This window comes from Hesperophylax consimilis, chromosome 20 (genome assembly GCF_061612785.1).
Source record: "Hesperophylax consimilis isolate HC1 chromosome 20, BYU_Hcon_1.0, whole genome shotgun sequence".
Classification (NCBI taxonomy): Eukaryota; Metazoa; Arthropoda; class Insecta; order Trichoptera; family Limnephilidae; genus Hesperophylax; species Hesperophylax consimilis.
This window is the reverse complement of record NC_142855.1, coordinates 5,403,008-5,425,620: the sequence shown is the minus strand read 5'-3', so window position 1 is coordinate 5,425,620 and position 22,613 is coordinate 5,403,008. Positions and strand designations below refer to the sequence as shown.

The window sequence follows — 22,613 nt, the reverse complement described above, 5'->3', positions numbered from 1 at the left end:
CTTTAAAACTTCACTTCCGCACCCATACTGGAGAGAAACCTTATACATGTTCCTTCTGCAGCTATTCATGTTCTGAAAAGGGAAATTTAAAACGTCACATGCTAACCCATACTGGAGAAAAGCCTTATTCATGTTCCTTCTGCAGCTATTCATGTTCTGAAAAGGGAAATTTAAAACGTCACATGCTAACCCATACTGGAGAAAAGCCTTATTCATGTTCCTTCTGCAGCTATTCATGTTCTAAAAAAGGAAATTTAACACTTCACATGCTAACCCATACTGGAGAAAAGCCTTATTCATGTTCCTTCTGCAGCTATTCATGTTCTATAAAGGGAAATTTAAAACGTCACATGCTAACCCATACTGGAGAAAAGCCTTATTCATGTTCCTTCTGCAGGTACTCATGTTCTCAAAAAGGAAATTTAAATCTTCACATGCTAACCCATGCTAGAGAAAAGGTTTATTCGAGTTCCTTCGGCAGCATTTCATGTTCGGAAAAGGGAAATTTAAAACGTCACATGCTAACCCATACTGGAGAAAAGCCTTATTCATGTTCCTTCTGCAGCTATTCATGTTGTAAAAAGGGAAATTTAAAACATCACATGCTTACCCATACTGGAGAAAAGGCTTATTCATGTTCATTTTGCAGCTATTCATGTTCTTTAAAGGGAAATTTAAAAAGTCACATGCTAACCCATACTGGAGAAAAGCCTTAATCATGTTCTTTCTGCAGCTACTCATGTTCTCAAAAAGGAAATTTAAAACTTCACATGCTAACCCATACTGGAGAAAAGCCTTATTCATGTTCCTTCTGCAGCTACTCACGTTCTCAAAAAGTAAATTTAAAACTTCACATGCTAACCCATACTGGAGAAAAGGTTTATTCATGTTCCTTCTGCAGCTATTCATGTTCTAAAAAGGGAAATTTAAAACGTCACATGCTAACCCATACTGGAGAAAAGGTTTATTCATGTTCCTTCTGCAGCTATTCATGTTCTAAAAAGGGAAATTTAAAACATCACATGCTTACCCATACTGGAGAAAAGGCTTATTCATGTTCATTTTGCAGCTATTCATGTTCTTTAAAGGGAAATTTGAAAAATCACTTCCGCACCCATACTGGAGAGAAGCCTTATTCATGTTCCTTCTGCAGCTACTCATGTTTACAAAAGGGAAATTTAAAACTTCACATGCTAACCCATACTGGAGAAAAGGTTTATTCATGTTCCTTCGGCAGCATTTCATGTGCGGAAAAGGGAAATTTAAAACGTTACATGCTTACCCATACTGGAGAAAAACCATATTCATGTTCGTTCTGCAGCTATTCTTGCTCTCGAAGTGTATATTGAAAAAGTCACATGCCTAACCATACTGGAAAAAAATCATATTCATGATCCTACTGTAGCTATTCTTGTTCTAAAAAGGGAAATTTAAAACGTCACATGCTTACATTTGGTTCCTTGGAACGGGCAATTTGCCTAGTTAGGAACCAATAATTTTTACCTGATAAAGTACAATAATCTATAATCACTAAAAATATTTTAATTATATCTTTTATCATATTGTACTGTGTGTAAATCTAAAGGAATAAATAAATAAAATTACACATACTGAAGAAAAAACTTATTCATGTTCATTCTGTAGCTATTCCTCTGCACTTATGGGACCTTTAAACCGTCATATGCATAAACATCGTGGAAAAAACCTTCGACGTCGCCGCCAAACTCAACAATGCTTATGAAGCTGGGAACTCACTTACAGTTGTGGCTTTATCTGCAGACGCATTTTAGAAGGTAACCATTTTCGTGTTTTAAATAAAGTTTTGGACTTGGTCAACGATTCACTCTTAAATTAAATAAGTTTCGTGTTCAGAATGTAAGGATATGAAAACAGCTTTGGATCCATTTGCGGACGCATTTCAAAGGCAACCATTCTCGTGTTTGAAATGCAGTTATTAAATTCTATTTGCAGACTATGTGATTCAAAACCGGAGTTGACCGTTTTTGTGTTCTTGGTGTTGTATTGATTGAAGCTCGCACAACGAATAAACCACTTTTAAAACAATTTAGTAACATTTAAGGAAAAACCTATTATCTGTCCAGAACGTAACGATTAAAACCAGTTTTGTATTCATCTGGTGACGCGTTTTGAAGGAAAAAATCATCTTGTTCGTAGTGCAGTTATAAAATCAAAGATGCATACTGTGTGCTGCAAAAATCTTAGGAAACCATTTTTTTAAACTGGGTGTAGTTTTTTAGTCAAAGCTAGGGACTCGTACTAAGATCCAATCTTAACCCTTCAGTATTTTAAATATGTATTCAAAGAAGTTTCAACTGCTATTGAATTCCTCTTTAATTTTCGGAATGTTTCCGATCTGTTTTAAATTTACTTTATGTTTCTTATTTTAGAAGTTGTCGCAAAGAAAACCTGTAGAATGGGCTTTGTGTAGGGCTTGTTATTAATTGCGATTTAGGGAACCTTTCCAACCCGTAAATAGTGTTCAGGAGATAAGGGAGATTGATGATTTCGACTAGTGGCTGCTCGATTGCTTTTCAATTTAATCGTGAAAACAATTACGCAGTGCGCGTTTGGTACGAAACGGTGGCAGTAAGATAGTAGGACTGGCGGGCGCGAACGCTAAGATCGGAATCATCATTAATAAACCACTCTCTAGATCGATATTTTCGGGTTTTTGTAGGAGGGATTATGTCACCATCTTAACCACAGACGAGCACAGGTAAAAAGGTCGTAAAGTCCAGGAAATGTTTCGTAGACAATAAATAAACCACTCATAGATAGAGAAATCTCAAGGCCATTTAAAAAAGTGCAACCATATACAATATAACTGCACCCAGCGAACATCGTTCATTCACTAGCCCAAAAAAAATAATTTGTAAATAAAAATATTGGAATCCAGAAAAAGGAAAACAAAAAAATTCACAGCTATGTACACATTAAAATATTTTTTATTTTCAAAAAGACAATGGATAGTAATACAAATCAGGGTCAGTACAACCGATGTATTGAGCATTGATTCACCATTGAAGAAGAAGATAATACTAATAAATCTAAACGAAACATGAAACAGAACAAGACACAGAAAATGCAACAATTTAATAGGATTTAATTTGACCTTGGACAAAAATACAAGAATATGTACACAAAATACATATTCAAGGTGTTGAAAGATATTCATTATGTCAAGTAATAAAAAAAAAGAATTAGAGGCAGGGCTGTGCGGGCGCAGTTGGAGCAGTCCGCTTCGGGCGCTGAATTTCCAAGGGTGATAATACCTTAACTAACGTAAGATTATCTTTCATAAAAACCACGCTACGCATACATACAAATCATCAAAATATAATTGATTTCAGTGATTGCCTATCTACTACCTAGGGCCTAGCCAGGCATCTACTGGTTTTGACAAGGAGCGCTAAAATTTTACTTTCGCCATGCGCTATTTGGCTCAGACGAACAACAATACGCTGTCCTAATTCTTGTATGATCAATAGACCTTTTTTGCAAAACTGAGTTATGAATGCCAATATGTTCATTAGCTAATGAGCATTAATGAAGCTAAAAAAAAACATCTTTTTTGATTTTTAGTAACCGATAGGTGAGTAAATAAAATTAATAATAATAATTAAGTAAATAAATTACCTAGAAGACAATTAAAGTAAATTATAATGCAGACGATACAATTAAAAAATTGCAAAAAAATATCATTTCTTGGTAGAATCAGAAACAAAGTAAATAAAGAAACATGCCAGATAATATATAATACAATTATATCACCACACTTTAATTACTGTTCAAGTATTTTTTTCTCTGCAATAAAGAGAAAATGAAAAAAATGCAAATACTGCAAAATAAAGCAATGCGAATAATACTTGTAAATTTAAAAAATAATAATTTAATAAATAATTTTATACTTAAGCGCAACATAAACACACGGATAAGAGACATGTTAAAGGAGCTGAATATTTTGACGGTGAAGCAAACTGTGTATTTGAATGTACATATTTTTATACATAAAATTAACATAGGGATGATGTCTAAGGAACTGAAAAGAAAAATAAAGTACAATAACGAGATACACGGACACGGGACGAGAAATTCTAAGCAAATTAGATTGCCAACAAGAAAAAAAACAATTCTTAATTCAAAAATGAATTAAGAAAATATGTCTATCTCAATTATTAATGTTTCTTTTTTTGTGACTTTATTGAAATATTTAAAGAAAGATTATGTTTGCCAAACAATGTATATGTTTATTTGTTTATAAAACTATTAGCACACACGAAGATGTGAGCTAACTTAAGATTAATAAATAAACTAGCTTTTTGCCCGTTGCAGGCAACTGATGGGTAAAAATTAATTGCGTGGTGTAGTATTTGAATGTAGATGAGGCGAGGGTGTGGGACTACAAATTTTTAAGTAATGTAAATTTCCCCTTTAATAACGCCTGCTCGCGTCCCCTTAAGAGTTACATCCCAGTTTTCAAATAGTATGTGGGCTACGCTAGGTTTGTATACACTGGTTTGTGATTTAATTCTAATACATATTTTCTGTAACAAAAAATTGCCCCTTACATAACGCCTGCTCGCGTCCCCTTTAGAGTTATATCCCAGTTTTCAAGTAGTTTGTGGGCTACGCTAGGTTTGTATAGACTGGTTTGTGATTTGATTCAAATACCTATTTTCCATGTTCTAACCTAACCTAACCTCAAAAATACGCAAAATTTAAAAACTTTTAAAAATGTAATATGTATGTTTGCATGTGAATGAAGCAATGAATGTGTGACCACAAATGTATTGAAATATATCTTTGTTTAGAAAGAAATGAATATTTTGAGAAAAAAAAGAGCCAAGGAGCTTACTGATCATTTTTTCACCGAGCCGTTCGGATTCTGTGAGTCGAGACGCGTAATTTGATATCCATTTCGTATGTACGGTTTTTGTCACCAACATTCTTCAAAAGTTGTTATTTTGGAAAAAAAATTGCTCAATTAACACGAAAAATATGTATGCTTGCATGTGAATGAAGCAATGAATGTGTGACCACAATGTATTAAAATATATTTTTGTTTAGAAAGAAATGAATATTTTGAGAAGAAAAAGAGCCAAGGAGTTTACCGATCATTTTTTCACCGAGCCATTCGGATTCTGTAAGTCGAGACGCGTAATTTGATACCCATATCGTATGTACGGTTTTTGTCACCAACATTCTTCAAAAGTTGTTATTTTGGAAAAAAAAATTGCTCAATTAACACGAAAAATATGTATGCTTGCATGTGAATGAAGCAATGAATGTGTGACCACAAATGTATTAAAATATATTTTTGTTTAGAAAGAAATGAATATTGTGAGAAAAAAAAGGGCCAAGGAGCTTACCGATCATTTTTTCACCGAGCCATTCGGATTCTGTAAGTCGAGACGCGTAATTTGATACCTATATCGTATGTACGGTTTTTGTCAACGACATTCTTCAAAAGTTGTTATTTTAGAAAAAGAATTGCTCAATTAACACGAAAAATTTAAAAACTTTTAAAAATGTAATATGTATTTTGGCATATAAATGAAAGTATGTGTGTGTGACCACAAATAATCGCACACCTAGATAAAGGGTAGCACAACTCGAAATAATTCAAAATTGAGTTATTGCGATTTTCGGAATCTGCGTCGAAAACTACACAAACTACAAAGACACCTGTTTTAAAATCTCCATAAATAATAATGTGATGGCGATATAAGTTAGTCTTTCTGAGTTGCTCCACGTACACCCACCACCAACAACAGTAACACATCACCAATTACGACATACCAGCTGTAGGGGAAGGTGCTGTCAATACGCACAAAGACTGGATTATTTCGACTTAGTTTTGTATTCGTGATTAACTGCAGTCATAAAGCGTGAATTATTTTAGTTGATTTGGTATTCGTGATTGAACCTGTCTTGTTTCTCGGGCGTTCTACATATCAACTCCACATACTCCGGTTTTGTTTACAAAAGTAAGTAATTTTAATTTTACTAATTCAAAATAGTTGATTAATTTGAGTTGATAAAATTATTAAACAATGATTTAGTCACGAATACTAAAATAACACGAAATTAATTAATAAACAAGTGATACGTGTATTTGATGATAAGTAATTGAGCAAATAAATATCCTAGTAAAATAACATACAACATTATATAAAAATATTTTTAATCGGTCACATAAAAATCGAGTAAAATGTTTTTTGCTGTTCCTGAAAAAAGAGGTATTTTGAATTGTACTACTCTTCATCTAGGTGTGCGATATATTAAAATATATGTATGGATAGAAAGAAATGGATATTTTGAGAGAAAAAAGTGCCAAGGAGCTTTCTGATCCTTTTTTCACTGAGCCATTCTGATTTTGTAAGTCAAAACGCGTAATTTGATACCCATATCGTATGTACGGTTTTTGTCACCGACACTCGTCAAAAGTCCCAGCGAGTTTTATTTAGGTAAAAAATATTGCTACTACCACTACCATACCACTACCACTACCACTACCACTACCACTACCACTACCACTACCACTACCACTACCACTACCACTACCACTACCACTACCACTACCACTACCACTACCACTACCACTACCATACCACTACCACTACCACGACAATACCACTACCACTACCACTACCAAACCACTACCACTACCACTACCACTACCATACCACTACCACTACCACTACCACTACCATACCACTACCACTACCATACCACTACCACTACCATACCACTACCACTACCATACCACTACCACTACCATACCACTACCACTACCACTACCACTACCACTACCACTACCACTACCACTACCACTACCACTACCACTACCACTACCACTACCATACCACTACCACTACCACTACAATTCCACTACCACTACCACTACCACTACCACTACCATACCACTACCACTACCATACCACTACCACTATCATACCACTACCATACCACTACCACTACCATACCACTACCACTACCACTACCATACCACTACCACTACCACTACCACTACCATACCACTACCACTACCACTACCATACCACTACCACTACTACACCACTACCACTACCAGTACCACTACCAGTACCACTACCACTACCACTACCACTACCATTACCACTACCACTACCACTACCACTACCACTACCACTACCACTACCACTACCACTACCACTACCACTACCACTACCACTACCACTACCACTACCACTACCACTACCACTTCCATACCACTACCATACCACTACCACTACCACTACCATACCACTACCATACCACTACCATACCACTACCACTACCACTACCATACCACTACCACACCACTACCACTACCATACCACTACCACTACCACTACCATACCACTACCACTACCACTACCATACCACTACCACTACCACTACCACACCACTACCACTACCATACCACTACCACTACCACTACCATACCACTACCACTACCACTACCATACCACTAGCACTACCATACCACTACCACTACCATACCACTACCATACCACTACCACTACCACTACCATACCACTACCACTACCACACCACTACCACTCCCACTACCAGTACCACTACCAGTACCACTACCACTACCATACCACTACCACTACCACTTCCATACCACTACCACTACCACTACCATTACCATTACCACTACCACTACCACTACCACTACCACTACCACTACCACTACCACTACCACTACCACTACCACTACCACTTCCATACCACTACCACTACCATACCACTACCACTACCACTACCACTACCATACCACTACCATACCACTACCACTACCACTACCACTACCATACCACTACCACTACCACTACCACACCACTACCACTACCAGTACCACTACCAGTACCACTACCACTACCACTACCACTACCATACCACTACCACTACCACTTCCATACCACTACCACTACCACTACCATTACCACTACCACTACCACTACCACTACCACTACCACTACCACTACCACTTCCATACCACTACCACTACCATACCACTACCACTACCATACCACTCCCACTACCCTACTACTACTACTACTACTACTTGGTACAATTTATAAATTTGTGTGACGCTATTATGTAGTTTTTCACTACGGGGCGACGGTATCCGTTTCAAATTATTTTTACAAAACTTTAATTTTTTTATTTTTTTTGTTGTTTGTTTTTGGGGTGTTATGCCGTGTTGCGCTAACTCCTTCTTTAGCCAACGTTTCGGATCTACCGGATCTGCCCTGATGATGGACACTGCAACGCTGTCCGAAACGTCGGCTAAAGAAGGAGTTAGCGCAACACGGCATAACACCCCAAAAACAAACAACAAAAATTCTTTTGGCCGTGAGAATCTAAAAACTTACCATTTATTTTATTTCGTTCAAAAGCACTATCGATTTTGAAAATATACTGCCAAAGTAAGTACCTACACAGATTTTATCGTTTCTTTGAAGTAACATCACAATGTAATAAAACATCTCTTCGGTGCTTGTCTATGATTGGCTGATTTCTGATTATACAAAAGCCCGCCTGTTGGCATTTTTCGGTTCAAATTGCAAATGTCAAAACTTTTGCCGCTTATTGTAAGACATTTTGAACCGAGCGCCATCTGTAGGACGGCCGAAAAACGTTCCTAAACCTTCGGACGATGATTTTTTTCGATAATTTCACCTGCAGACTGCGTGTTTGCGACGGAATTTAATCATTAGGATGACCATGTAGATTTTATAAATAAATCGTACCACGTGGTTTCGTTGTTACCACGTGATTATTTTTTTTCCAATGATGCCATTATGCAAAGAAAAACTTTTAGACATAAATTAAACCTATTACCGTAAAAATCGGGATATTTCGTACAACTTTTCGTGAAATTTAAAAAACAAAATCAACGATACCTGATCAATTCAGACCCTACGCTCGATAAAAATCAATCGTGTTTTTAATTTACGTTCGAGTAATGCGAAAAACGCAAAATTTTCGAGCAAAAAGGCGCAAGAAATTTTTTTTTAATGATTTCGCGTTCGGGGTGCGTTCGATGTTGAATAAAAACATAAACGGTGAAGGAGAAAAAGTTTTGCAGATCATCCCGATCTATGAAAACGAAACGTTGCGAAAATGCACCAAAATTTGGCCGTTTCGAAACCGCGCGTGTGGCAACACTCGTGATTTCTGGTAGCGAAACGTCGATTCCCAATCGAGAAGCTCTGACAATTATACGGCCGCAATCGAATTTTTGCCAGAGTGGGGCCGTCCTGGCGGCGGAAGCGTGAACTTCGGTACTTTAGTATACGCTTCCAGTTTCTGCCGCCAGAGTTCCTCTAATTTTTGCCGACATCTTTTTCCGTACGAATCCTGTCGAGCTTCCGGCTAAAATCATGATGACGGAATAAAAGAAAAATCATTCTTGCGTTCCGAGTGCAATTATATTTTAGTAGATACATTTGCATTTGTAATTTGTGGAAACACATTTTTTAAAGAAGAATTCTTTTTAGGTGAAGTATAAAAAAATCCGTCCGTGGTTAAATATGGTTATAATAATGTCCCCCCCTCACAATTACGTCACATTCTCGGTAAAGGTGAGTCATACCCCAGCTTAGATTCGTATTTTTTAATATGTATCGGAATAAAATGAATAAGTCGGAATCAATTCTAGGAACGTTGAACATGATTTGATGGAGTAGAAAAGGGCAGTTTATTAAAGTATTAATAATTTTGAAAAGAAAATTTAAATCAAAACTTAGTCTTCTCTGTTCAAGGGTGCGTACATTGAAGAAATTTAGTCTATCGGTATACTTGATCGAGCTCGCATGTCACAATACGCTTGGTTGTACGAAAAAACTGATTTTGAACCCGCTCTATTTGCTGAATATGAACTTTGTAGGATGAACTGGTATACACAAAAAATGATCTTAACCCCACTGTAACGGAAATAGACATTATTGGCGCGATCTGTTTGCAAATAACATACAATAATGACACTTGCATTCTAGCAATATACCGCTCTCCTTCGAATCTTAATATTACACCATTTCTAAATAGTCTTAATAGCATATTATCCAATCTTTCCCATACTAAAAATTTGATAATTATGGGAGATTTAAATATCAACATACTCCCAAACAATTCACATCACCAATGTCGTGACTACCTGAACATGTTAGAATTCCATGGATTAATTAGTACCATCAATACACCAACAAGAATAGTCAATGAATCAACTTCATGTATTGATCACATAATGGTCAAAACTAATAAACAAAACAAAAGCATAATTTACAAATCAACAATTACAGATCACTACACAACAATCTTCACTTTGCAATCCGACACCACAAAAAATAGACGAGATCAGTCTCTTATATACAATAATATTAACTTTGAAAATTTAAAAGCCTCAATTAAAAATAAATCTTGGCAAGAGCTTTTCCAAATAAAAAAACTCAGATGATGCATGGATATATTTTGTTGACTTTCTGAAAAATGAATTAAGTAATAATACCACAATTTTGTCAAAAAAAATTCCAAAAAAATTAAACCCCTGAAATCATGGATAAGTCATTCAATCATCAACTGCATTCGTAGAAGAAACGCACTACACAAAAAAGTGAAAGAAAATCCATATGACATAATAGCAATAAACATCTACAAAAGATACAAAAATACGTGCGGTGACGTCATCAGAAAGGCAAAAGAAATCTATTACGGAGTCAAAATCAAAGAAAGCAACAACGATCCCAAAAAAATATGGGAAATTTTAAGAGAAGCCACAAATCCACAAAACACTAAAGACAAACAAGACATAAGTAAACTCTGCATTGATGGAGAAATTATTGATACCTCAAAAAACCCAAAGCTCGTTGCAGATCACATCAATAATTTTTTTATTAATATTGGGTCACATCTTGCTTCTCGTCTACCAAATTGTGGGAATGCTCAAACTTCTGAAATAGGACTCCAATTTTCTCAAAGAAGATTTAACTTTCAAACAGTGTCTGGGGAAGAGATTCTAAAAATAATTAATTCCCTAAAAAACACGTCTAGTGCCGGAGTTGATGGGTTATCAACCAAGATTTTAAAAACGCTGTCTACGGAAATTGCATTGCCCCTAGAACACTTAATAAACTCTGGTATCACTCAGGGCCACTTCCCCTCAAACCTGAAACAAGGTATTGTTATTCTTATACATAAAACAGGTAACAAGACAGACATAAACAACTACAGACCAATAACTCTACTAACTAGTCTATCTAAAGTATTTGAAAAGGTTGGTAAAATTTATCGTGAGCCATAAACTGATTTCAGAAAATCAATACGGGTTTCAAAAAAACAAGAGTACTTCAGACGCTATTACTGCTGTCACTGATTTCATTGTTAAAAACCTTGATAAAAGCAAAAAATGTATTTCAATCTTCTTAGACCTATCTAAAGCCTTTGATACCATATCGCACAGTAAATTAACAAATAAACTTGAAAAAATCGGTATTGCGGACAACGAACTTAAATTCTTTAAAAGCTACCTTAATGGGCGTAAGCAACAAGTTAAAATAAATAACATATTAAGCAACACCTGCTCAATTAATTATGGTAGGTATACCACAAGGAAGCATATTAGGACCGATTTTGTTCCTGGTGTATATTAACGACTTATGTAACATTAATATTCAGGGGAAAATAGTTAGTTTTGCCGATGACACTGTTCTTCTGTTTGAAGCTGACACTTGGTCAGCTGTCTACAAAAAGCTGAAACGGACATAAGCATTGTAAAAAAATGGTTGGATACAAATACGCTCACACTGAATGCCGAGAAAACCAAATACATCACATCAAGCATTAATATTACAGGTCAACCTCATGACGATGCCTCTATTAGAATACACACATGTTTGAATTCTGAAGAATGTTTTCAGTGTCCCTACATTGAGCGCACTGCTCAGATAAAGTACCTCGGCCTCACCATTGATCCATACCTCAAATGGAATCTTCACACTCAAAGTATTGCAAACAAAATAAGAAAAACCATGCACTTCTTCAGAACGATACGAAACTTCTTAAACTTACAACACTTGAAAATGGTTTATTTTGCACTCTGTCAATCTATTATTGAGTATGGTATCATATCGTGGGGAGGTGGAACTTCATCTGCACTTGACCCAATCATAAGGGCACAGGAAACTATTATAAAAATAATTCTTAGGCTTCCTCTAATTACTGACTCGAACTTGATCTTTAATATTATGAATGTGTTTGATGTTCGGCAGAAATACGCAAAAACAATACTCACCTATACACAAATATACATACATACTACGAAAAAAGATCTAATACTCGCTGTACTCGAAGCAATAACAAAGACTTACTTCAAATTCCTGTAACGCACACTACTTTTGGACAGCGAAATTTTAGATATCTTGCGACTAGACTTTATAACATTCTTCCTGATAAAATAAAAACATGTCATTCACAAAAAAATTTCAAAGATAGCGTAAAAATTTGGATTAAAAGTAATGATAGGGCCTTTACCGGTGCACTCATCCAAATTCGCAGTCATTGATGCAACCTAATTATTGTATGTATTTTCATATAATTGTAGGTATATTATTAGGACTAGAAACGAACTTGGTATATGATGTATTGATATTGATGCTACCTAACTATTTAGTGTTCATATTTTTATATAATTGTAGGTACGTTATAGTACTATAAATAAACTAGGTAGATAGCTGCCTCAACACAGGCTAAGCCTAGTGAGACGGGCTATGATAAACCTTAACATATAACTACATTAACATTTCTATTATTTACATTTATTTTACCTACTACTGTTTATATATTAATTTCCATTGATAAAATTATATACTCTTCTAATTTATAAACCAATGTACACAAAACAGTTTTACATGTATTTCTATAGTTATAGTTTGAAAATTTGTCACAATAAAGATATTTATTATTATTATTATTATAACTACATTTAGAACTTGCGAACTCCAACACGTTGCGGGTTATGGAATTGTACAGCGTTATTTTTGATTTGGGATTTTGAAAATGTTTACTATTTCGTGTGATAAATCCTAGCATTTTAAGGGATTTTGAAATAATGTTGTCGATATGAGGAATGGAAGTTAGTTTTTTTATCAAATATTATGCCTATGTCCTGAATGGTTGCTACTTACTGGAGTTTAGTACCGTCGATAAAATATTAAGTTGAGATAGAGTTGCGTCTACGTGTAAAAGTTATGTGGATACATTTTAAAGAATTCAGAAACATTCTACTGTCGATGCACCACCTGAAACTCCGTTGATATCATTTTGAAGAAGTATTGAATCAAGTAATGTGTGGATAATTTTAAATATCTTACAATCATCAGCACAAGTCTTTATAAAAACAAGGAACAAGATTGGGCCCAAATGGGACCCTTGAGGTACTCCAGACAACACATCTAATCCTCCTGACTTAGTTTAATTTATTTTTACGACAGATTGATTGCCTATCTTAGAATAATAATAGATTTCACCTGACAGCGCTGTCCTGAGAAACTGAGCTTTAAAGAAAGATACTGCTCATTTTCGCATAACATCATCATATCGAATAAATCTTTCTTGTTATGAGGGAATATTTCGACAGGTCAAACATTTTTTTTAGAAATATATATTTTCGGCTAGTGATGGGGTAGGCACCGAATAAGATTTATATTGTCTATGGTTGCGCCTATTTTTAGTTTTCTCCATACTGTGCGACATAATTTTTGCATAACATAAAATTTGTCTTAATTATTGGCATATCTATGGTTAAATAGAGGACTAATTTGCTTGGTACAAAAAGCCCGAAGAAATCGATCTAGTGAGTTGTTTATTTATGCTACGGTCTATCTGTCAAATAAACAAGACGTTTTACAGCTTGATGTGTTGTAAATATCAAATGTGCAATTCCTTGTGATCATTGAACAGCTAACTGTGAGTAAGAAGATAATGTGAGTACCCATTTACTTTAAATATTACTGGATTATTCCGAGAGTTATGCCATCGATCGTGTTCCATATTCTGTGTTTAAATTAATTGAGGTTATATGCGTCTTCACGCATTGTGCCTAACATACCATATAGTTTGGTTAAGCGGTTTTTTTCATGATTATTGTTAACGAAGCTTCAAGAGCGGTCACATTTTTTTTTATGAAGTAGGAGTCATGTTGTATGTGCTCTACAGATTAAAAAAACTGACGAAATGGCGACCCATAACCTAACCTATAACATAACGTAACGAGACCTAACCTAACCGAGCCTAGTGGTCTTTTTTAAAGGGGAACAAACTTAGTATTGGGTTTCTATTTAGGTTGATTTTATGACTTGGCCATTAATGTTTCGCATTACGAATTCTTCGAATACGCGATCAGTGGGTTCAAGTAACCTTATTATAAGAGCCTTGCTGTACTTATTAATTAATGTTTATTAATTAACTAATTACCATCACATAACAGCAGTGCCATGGACCTTCCCAACCCAGAGAATTTTTCCATCAAGACGGAACCAGGATACCAGGAAGAAGGCGCAGGTGAAATGCTGTATATGGATATAGACATCCACCTTCCGGATGTAAAGAAGGAATTTTTGCAGTATGCTGAGAGTGTTCAGCCAACTAGTAAGTTGCATTAAGTATATTATCACAAAGGAGTTTCAGACGACGCAGTCAGGACAGCTGCTTGTTTTCTCCTTCACCTCTTGTCGTCCATTAGTAATTTTCATTTCACCTTTGTAATATTGCTTTGCAGGAAACTGTCGAACAAAGAAAACGTGCAAATTTAATTCTTAGTTCCTCAAGCTGTTGCCTCGCCATATTTTACCACTAAAATAAAGTATCTCTTTTAAACTTTCTCCATTCCAAAAATAATTTGAGATAAAAAGATATGTATAGAAAGTGTATTTTTCTATTATAAAACATCATTCTGTATCATGACTTATCACGGTGATATCGGATTTTTTTGTCCTCCGCTGCTCGTGTCTCAAGATAATACCTGTGTCGAGATGAGCACATTACAATTTTAATTAAACTTAATCAAATAAGTACATTACATAATATACAAAGATGGATTATATCGAATATGGGCTTTCTGAGGCAGCGTTCCGCAAACTTTTTGTGTTCAAGTTACACCTATCAAAACAAGAAATTTTAGAGGTACACCAAAGAACATAGGAATGTTTATTTATTACTAAAATCAATATACCTAATATGAAACGATGTTTAGTGAGAAATGTGAGCCTGTTTAACTGAGCAGAGGCGATCAAAATTTGGAGCAATCTTTTATAAGGCTGCTCTCATCTCTTCATGGATAGTAGTGAGAGTTGAAAATTCCAAATCGCATAATTAGGTTGTGGCAAATGGATACATAGTTTAACAGCAAGCTTTGAAAGTAGCAAACTCATTTTTTTATGTAGCCAAAAATGTGCTAGTTATACTTTGGAAAATTTTTGTTTTAATGTCCGATCAGTTTTAAACTCTATGAATTCTTCCTGCTCGTTTATCGGTAAGTGTCCAAGAGAAATATTATCTGAGAGTGGATGTCGTACCCAGAATATAGGTTGTAGGTTACACTTAGGAAAATAACTGTTAAGTTTTTCTGCTAATAGCTCCAAGTGTTTCACTATCAAAGCCTCCTTTTGTTCTGAATTGGCAGCCATGACATTTTTAAACAATTCGTTACTACCATTGACAGCGTGGCTAATCTATAATACCAACTTAGCGCGAAAGCTTTCAATTTTGTCCGAAGACGTTAAAATATAAGAATTCCTGCCTTGCTTTTCCGCCAGATATGCAAGTTTTAATACTCATTCTTCTTTTTTAAACACAGAAACAAAATCTGAACCCTAGTCCTCTTAAAACGTCTAGGACTCATTTTTTAGCTCGTAAATCCGAAATAGCACTTTCCCGCAAGAAAGCCATCGTATTTCTGTATGAAACTGAAGTGACTGATATTATCTCTCATCTGCTCCCATTTTCTTTGTTATTATCTTTACAATACCTTGAATTTTTTCCGCGACACACCAACTGATGACCACGGTACACCAGTGTGCCACGGCACACGCTTTGCGGAACACTGTTCTAAGGTATGATGACCGAATGACAGAAGCTACGATGAGAGTAATCCAAATTCACCCCTCTCAGCTACTATACCCCAACAGACAATGTATAATGTTAATAAGTGAAAATAATTACAAATTTTTCTTATTTACCCTTTCTTCGTGATTTTTCAATAGTATATTTTAATGCATTCGTTAATGGTATGGTCATTTTATTACAAAAATTATTTTATATTGTTTTTCACTGGCACTTTCTCGGAAAGGTCTTTTGTAGTCTAAAGTTCTTGTTAAAACAAATTTGTTTGTTAAAAAAAAGTTTTTCTTACCGGTAATCACTTGGCTATGACATTTTTTATTCGTTTTGTTGTGAAAAAGTGAATTGATCTTTTAAATCTATTAAAATGTATTTATTGCCTTTTAAATTTGTACCCGCAAAGGCCGTGTTACTGCAAACAGCTGGACATTCAGCAGATCTTTACATATCATTGTATTGTTATTCCAGGTAGCATTATTTCGGAGACTGTTCCGATCCAGGAAGGACACAGAGAAGAAGACGAAGGGGGGATTCCTTATACGGAAATAGACATAGACCTGCTGGATGTTAAAAAGGAATGCTTGGAGCACTCTGAAAGTATTACCCAGACTTCAGGTAAAATTACTTTTGTTGTGTATTATTTGTTTTTATAAATTTCTTGTTTTTTAAAGATTTAACTTATTTAGCTTTATCTACCATCTTTTCGGGCTTAATATCGGACCTGAAGACGCATCCTGGAGAAAAACCTTATTCATGTCCCTTCTGCTTCTATTCATGTTCTCTTAAGATAAATTTTGCACGTCACATGTTTACCCATACTGGAGAAAAACCTTATTCATGTTTCTTCTGCAGCTATTCATGTTTTCAAAAGGGACATTTAAAACGTCACACGCTTACGCATACTGGAGAAAAACCTTATTCATGTTCGTTCTGCAGCTATTCATGTTCTCAAAAGGGACATTTAAAACATCACATTCTTACCCATACTAAAAAAAAAGTATACGTTTACATTCTGTAGTTATTCCTCCACTCTGAAGGGAGATTTAATACTCTGCAAAAAAACCTTTTAAGCGAAAAGATAAAACTCATAGCGATTTCATTGCCAGCATAATTCTAAGAATATAAATAATATTTGTCACATTAATTTCTACGATCGTAAACTTAATAATAATAACAGCATACATTCATTGTTCATCTAAGAATTGTGGCTGTTAATTATGGAAACCCATTTTTGTACCCAACCTTAGAATTTTCCATGAATTATGTATTTAAACAACTTATAATAAACTGATTTGACTTTCATGTTTGTCTACGTTGATTTAAAAAATTAAGTGTTTGTCAAACAAGTATTTGTGATTTGTATCGAAATGAACTTTGTTATTTTGTTGAACACAATGAAAAATTTTGCACTTTTTCATCTTCTCAAAAGGAAGTTTTGACGAGACACATACCTACTCACAGTGAAGAAAAACCTTTTTCTTGTTCTAATTGCAACTACTCTTGTTCTCAAAAGGGATTTTTGACGAGACACATGCTGACTCACAGTGGATATAAACTTTTTTCTTGTACTATCTGACAATATTCTTGTTCCATCCTGGAGAATTCCTTAATTACGCATTCCCAGAGAATGCCTAAATAACGATAACGTACTTTGTTCATATAATTTAATAAAATTATCCTATTGTAGAATAATTTCCGAATTAACCTGTTTGTATCAAATCATTAATTCATTGTTTGATACCCTTGATTGATTGTATGTAATCTCTTTTAATACTCCTAACAGGTCATTTATAAGACCATACCTACCATATTATTGTAGCAATTCTACATCAATGTCCCAATAGTACACTCATATGCAACGGATTCAACAGCTAGGAAACAAATACTACGATGTTGTTGATATATTTAACACATCAATTTCAATGATTAAGCATACCTTATTGAAGTGTTTTACATCAAGTGAGGGAGTATTTTAATAAAGGTATTTAATTTGACTAACACATTCACATTTGTCGGATGAAAGAAAAAAAAAATTTTGGTTTTCTTATATTTTTTATAACTTATATATTTTGTATCTACATGCTGTGTATTGTTTCAATAACATTTTAACTTTATTTTTATTTTTTTTGCTATTGTTTTGAATAGTTGTTTCCTGCACTATTTACGTGTATAATTTCCTTTATATTTTTATATGTGTATATGTTAAAGCCTCAATAGGCGTTAAATAAATAAATAAATGAAACTGCAGCAAACAATGGTCATGAAATTAGTGAACTTTTCTCAATTTACTCTGCTCTGTTTTTAAAACAAATGATGTGTCAAATCAACATATAAATAGTGATTCTCAAGAAAGTACCTACTCGCTCAGTCATGTCTTAATGTCAAGGACTGAAATATTCAAAACTATGAAATCACTAAACTTAAACAAAGTTCCAGGTACAGATGCCATTCCACCATTATTTATATCAAACTGTGCTAAATCTCTTGTTTGAAACTTTGCAAAAAGACCTCCTCACATTGTCTCTATGGTGTATAGATAATGCAATGGAATTAAATAATAGCAAATGTAATATCATCTCGTTCACGAGAAATGTACGTAAAATTGATATCCCTTACACGATCTGTGATGAAATCCTAAAACGAGTAGACTCCATTAGAGATATGAGAATCTTACTTGAGTCGAAGCTAACCTTCAGAAACCATTACCAAAACATTGTCAATCAGGCCAATAGAATGCTCGGTTTCATCACTAGAATCACTAAATCATTTAAGGACATCAGTAGCTTCAGAATCTTGTACTACTCATATGTAAGAAGCATCTTAGAGTACGGCGCTGTGATTTGGTCACAACATTATGCAATTTATAGCAGGAAAGTGGAGTCCTTTCATAAAAATACTAAATAATACTAGCTTACAAATCTGGAGTACATCGGAATCTCGGTAACTATGCTGAAAGACTTACCCACTTTAAAGAAGTCTCACTCGCCAAAAGAATAAACATATCAGATCTAATCTCTCTGTTTAAAATCATTAACACTGTGTATGATTCATCTTTAATTTATCAAATTAACTTTAATATAAGACCGAAATCCACACGAAACCCTGTAACCTTTTGAATCGATACTTGTCGTACTAATACAAGTTTTTCAAACCAACATCGAGAATGACTCGATTGTAAAATAGATACTGTAATCTTCTAGACTTAGATATATTTTCAAACTCAATTAATACCCTCAGAAAGAACTTACACGTACTTATACCCGATGACCTCCTCACGTAGAGCCATTTTATTATTTAAATTTCTTTACCAATCACCTACTTATGCATTAGCTCCACAATATATGTTTTTGTGCGTGCATGTGTGTGTACATGTTTGCATACAATATGCGTACAGTGTGCACATCTATGTATATATGCGTGTGTGTTTGTATTGAAATATGTATGTGTTATATTTATATATTAATTTTTGAAGTATCCCACCTTAAATGTACTGAGGTGTCAAGAGTTGAGGTGTGAGGTAATGCTAATGAACGACTTCAGATCAGAGATGTGCAAAATGGGTAACCAAAACCATTTGAAATGCAAAATGGAAATGGGTCAAAACTTTTCCATTTGAAAATGCAAAATGCAAAATGGTGTTTAGAAAAGCATTTCAAATGCAAAATGCAAAATACCTATTTTCAAAATGCATTGAAAATGCAAAATGGTTTCTCAGGTCAAACAATTAAAATAATTATAGAATTTTTAAACAATTTTGTCATTTAATAATGGACATCAATGTAGAACAAACATTATACATGATGGTAAATCCAAAACACTACGACTACAAATTATGAAACCACAAAAAATTTGCTCGGGACTAAAAACATAGAAACTATATCTAACATTTAATATTTCAGCGTCATGGCCCCATGTTCAGTATTTGAATCAGTATTTTTTGTAATGGTATCACTCAATTGCCAGGGCTCCTACCAGGGAGCAACTTGACAAATGGAAATTATCTCTCATAACGAGGTTGAGGACCGACTGATATGGATTGGGGCAGGGGGGTATAACTCCGATACTTTTTTTGGTTTTTGATGACGTCGCTACAGCCCGACCAATGAAAAGCCGTCGTGGTTTGATCTCTCACTCTCTCTAGCATAAGACCCGTGTAACAGAAAGAGAGGCTACGTTCCACCTCCCCGGAAATGCCTAAAACCATGTGACGGATGTGAATGTGACGCCATCTTGACAGTTCATATTGTTGTTTTGAGTTGTTTGATATGTGAAATGTGGATTTACGACAGTATCGGACCCGTTGTGACGAAAATACAGGTGCAAATCATGTTCCGCCAGGACCCTACATTACAGGACCGTGTGATGTCACCAAAGACCATATTACGTCTTGCGAGATATGAATATAATAGATATGAATATAGAAAAATATAAAATTCTATCGAAAAACCAATACGGCTTTCGTAAAGATCTAAGCACTGAGGATGCCATATATGAATTGACAAAAAATATTTATACATCTATCGATAAAAAAAAGAAATGTCTTGCCATATTCCTAGATTTAAGAAAAGCTTTCGACACCGTTAATCATAATTTACTCATTAAAAAAATAACTCGACTGGGTTTCAAAAAAGACACACTAAAATTACTATCAAACTATCTTAAAGACAGAACACAAAAAACAAAAATTGGGAATAATTATAGTTCAGAGACACAGATAAAAAACGAAGTTCCGCAGGGAACTGTTCTTGGCCCGATTTTATTTTTAATTTATATAAATGATTTATGTAATTTTGTAATCCCTGGTAAAATTGTTTCTTACGCCGATGACACGGCAATAATAGTGGATGGTAATAATTGGACAGAAACTTTTTCGAAAGCAACTGTATGTATTTCACTTGTTTCAAAATGGTTAAAATACAACAAACTTGTCTTAAACTACAGCAAAACATTTTACTTACCTTTTTATAAAAACATGAAAAACAAACCAAAAGACAACCTTAAAATTAGAATCCATAATACAACTTGCAATCAAGAAATATGCTCCCTGTGCAACGAACTCGCTAATGTCAAAAATATAAAATATTTAGGAGTATCAATAGATATTAATCTTAATTGGAAATCACATACTAATCAAACCACTTCTAAACTAAGATATCTTACCTACATATTTTATAGACTCAAGGAAATTTTAAACGCTGAAAAATTGAAAATGATCTACTTCTCTCTGGTGCAATCTGCTATCACTTATGGCATAATAGGATGGGGTGGTGCACCTGATACATTTATTAAGCCTCTACAAATAATTCAAAAACACATAATTAAAGTAATATATAACAAACATAAAACATTCTCGACCGACCTATTATACAAGGAATCTAAATTATTTAACATTCGTAAATTATTTATTTTGCAAACTATGAAATACATCTTTAAAAACAAAAATAAATTCGAAATAAATGAAAACAGAACCAACATCAGAAATAATAATGTATTTTATACCCCCCAAACGAACACAAAACAAATGCAAACACACTGCAGTTTCATTGGACCTCGTACTTTCAATATTTTACCGAAAAATATTCAAGTGATTATTAAACTTCCTCAATATTTAAAAGAATTAAAATTATGGCTTTTCGATACAGCAGTTGAAACTTTTTTTATTTAATTTGTATCAATTTTCGTTTCTCATAAAATATTCACCATATATTACACTAAACACTTGTAACTTCATTATACACTATTATAAATACTTTTTGTACAAACCGCTTAGACAAAATGTAATCTTGTTTTTATTTTATATGCCCATAATTTGTTTATTTCTAGGTACAATAAAATAATAATTTAAATATATTACCCATGCACAGGCTGCGCCTTAGTGGGTTCCCATTATTCGTATTGATTTATATAATATTGTATGTAATTAATGTAAAAATTGGGAAAAATAAAGGAATTAAAAAAAAAAAAAAAAAAATCCTTCTTCCAAAAGGATTAAGGAAGATTATGAAGGTAAACATCTGTTCTATGTTACTTGAAAATATTCGAAAATGTCTTCATCCATTATGCAGATCTTAATTCCTTTCCTCGATCTAAAAGATAATTTTTTTTCAGATTCAAGTGTTCCTGTAGGACCCAGCGGTAGTAATTCAGTCGCCACACGAAAAAACGATGCTCCCTTGTGTAAGAATATTTATAGTTTCTTGTTTGATAATCATTATTGTTTCTGTCATATTAGTGAAATAAAATAAAAATACTTCACATGTAACAAAGTTTTTCATTTTTCTGATAAACAGAGAAATGTTAACATTCAACACTGTCGTAGAAAAGCACAATAATTGTTTGAAAATGTTTTTCCTTTTAAAGTAAAGGAATTCAAATTTCTAGTAATTTGAAGCTATTTTTACGACGGCCTCGGGACGACAGATTTTCAACTTACAAAGCGCCGTCCT

At 34.2% G+C, this 22,613-nt stretch overlaps 1 protein-coding gene across 1 annotated transcript; it reads left to right on the top strand.

The window, feature by feature from the left end:
• The first annotated feature begins 266 nt into the window (after positions 1 to 266).
• LOC149413964 (uncharacterized) lies at positions 267 to 1,364 on the top strand. The gene is made up of 2 exons (XM_089643943.1): positions 267 to 383; positions 1,026 to 1,364. The coding sequence occupies exons 1-2, from the start codon at positions 267 to 269 to the stop codon at positions 1,347 to 1,349; spliced, it is 441 nt and encodes a 146-aa protein (XP_089500069.1). The 3' UTR covers positions 1,350 to 1,364.
• The last annotated feature ends 21,249 nt before the right edge of the window (positions 1,365 to 22,613 follow it).

Excerpts from the sequence above, each read along its gene's own strand:
- LOC149413964 (XM_089643943.1), top strand. The coding sequence starts at position 267 with ATGCTAACCCATACTGGAGAAAAGCCTTATTCATGTTCCTTCTGCAGC. Across the intron at positions 384-1,025 it reads CTGGAGAAAAGCCTTATTCA|CTTACCCATACTGGAGAAAA; the intron begins TGTTCCTTCTGC and ends AAACATCACATG.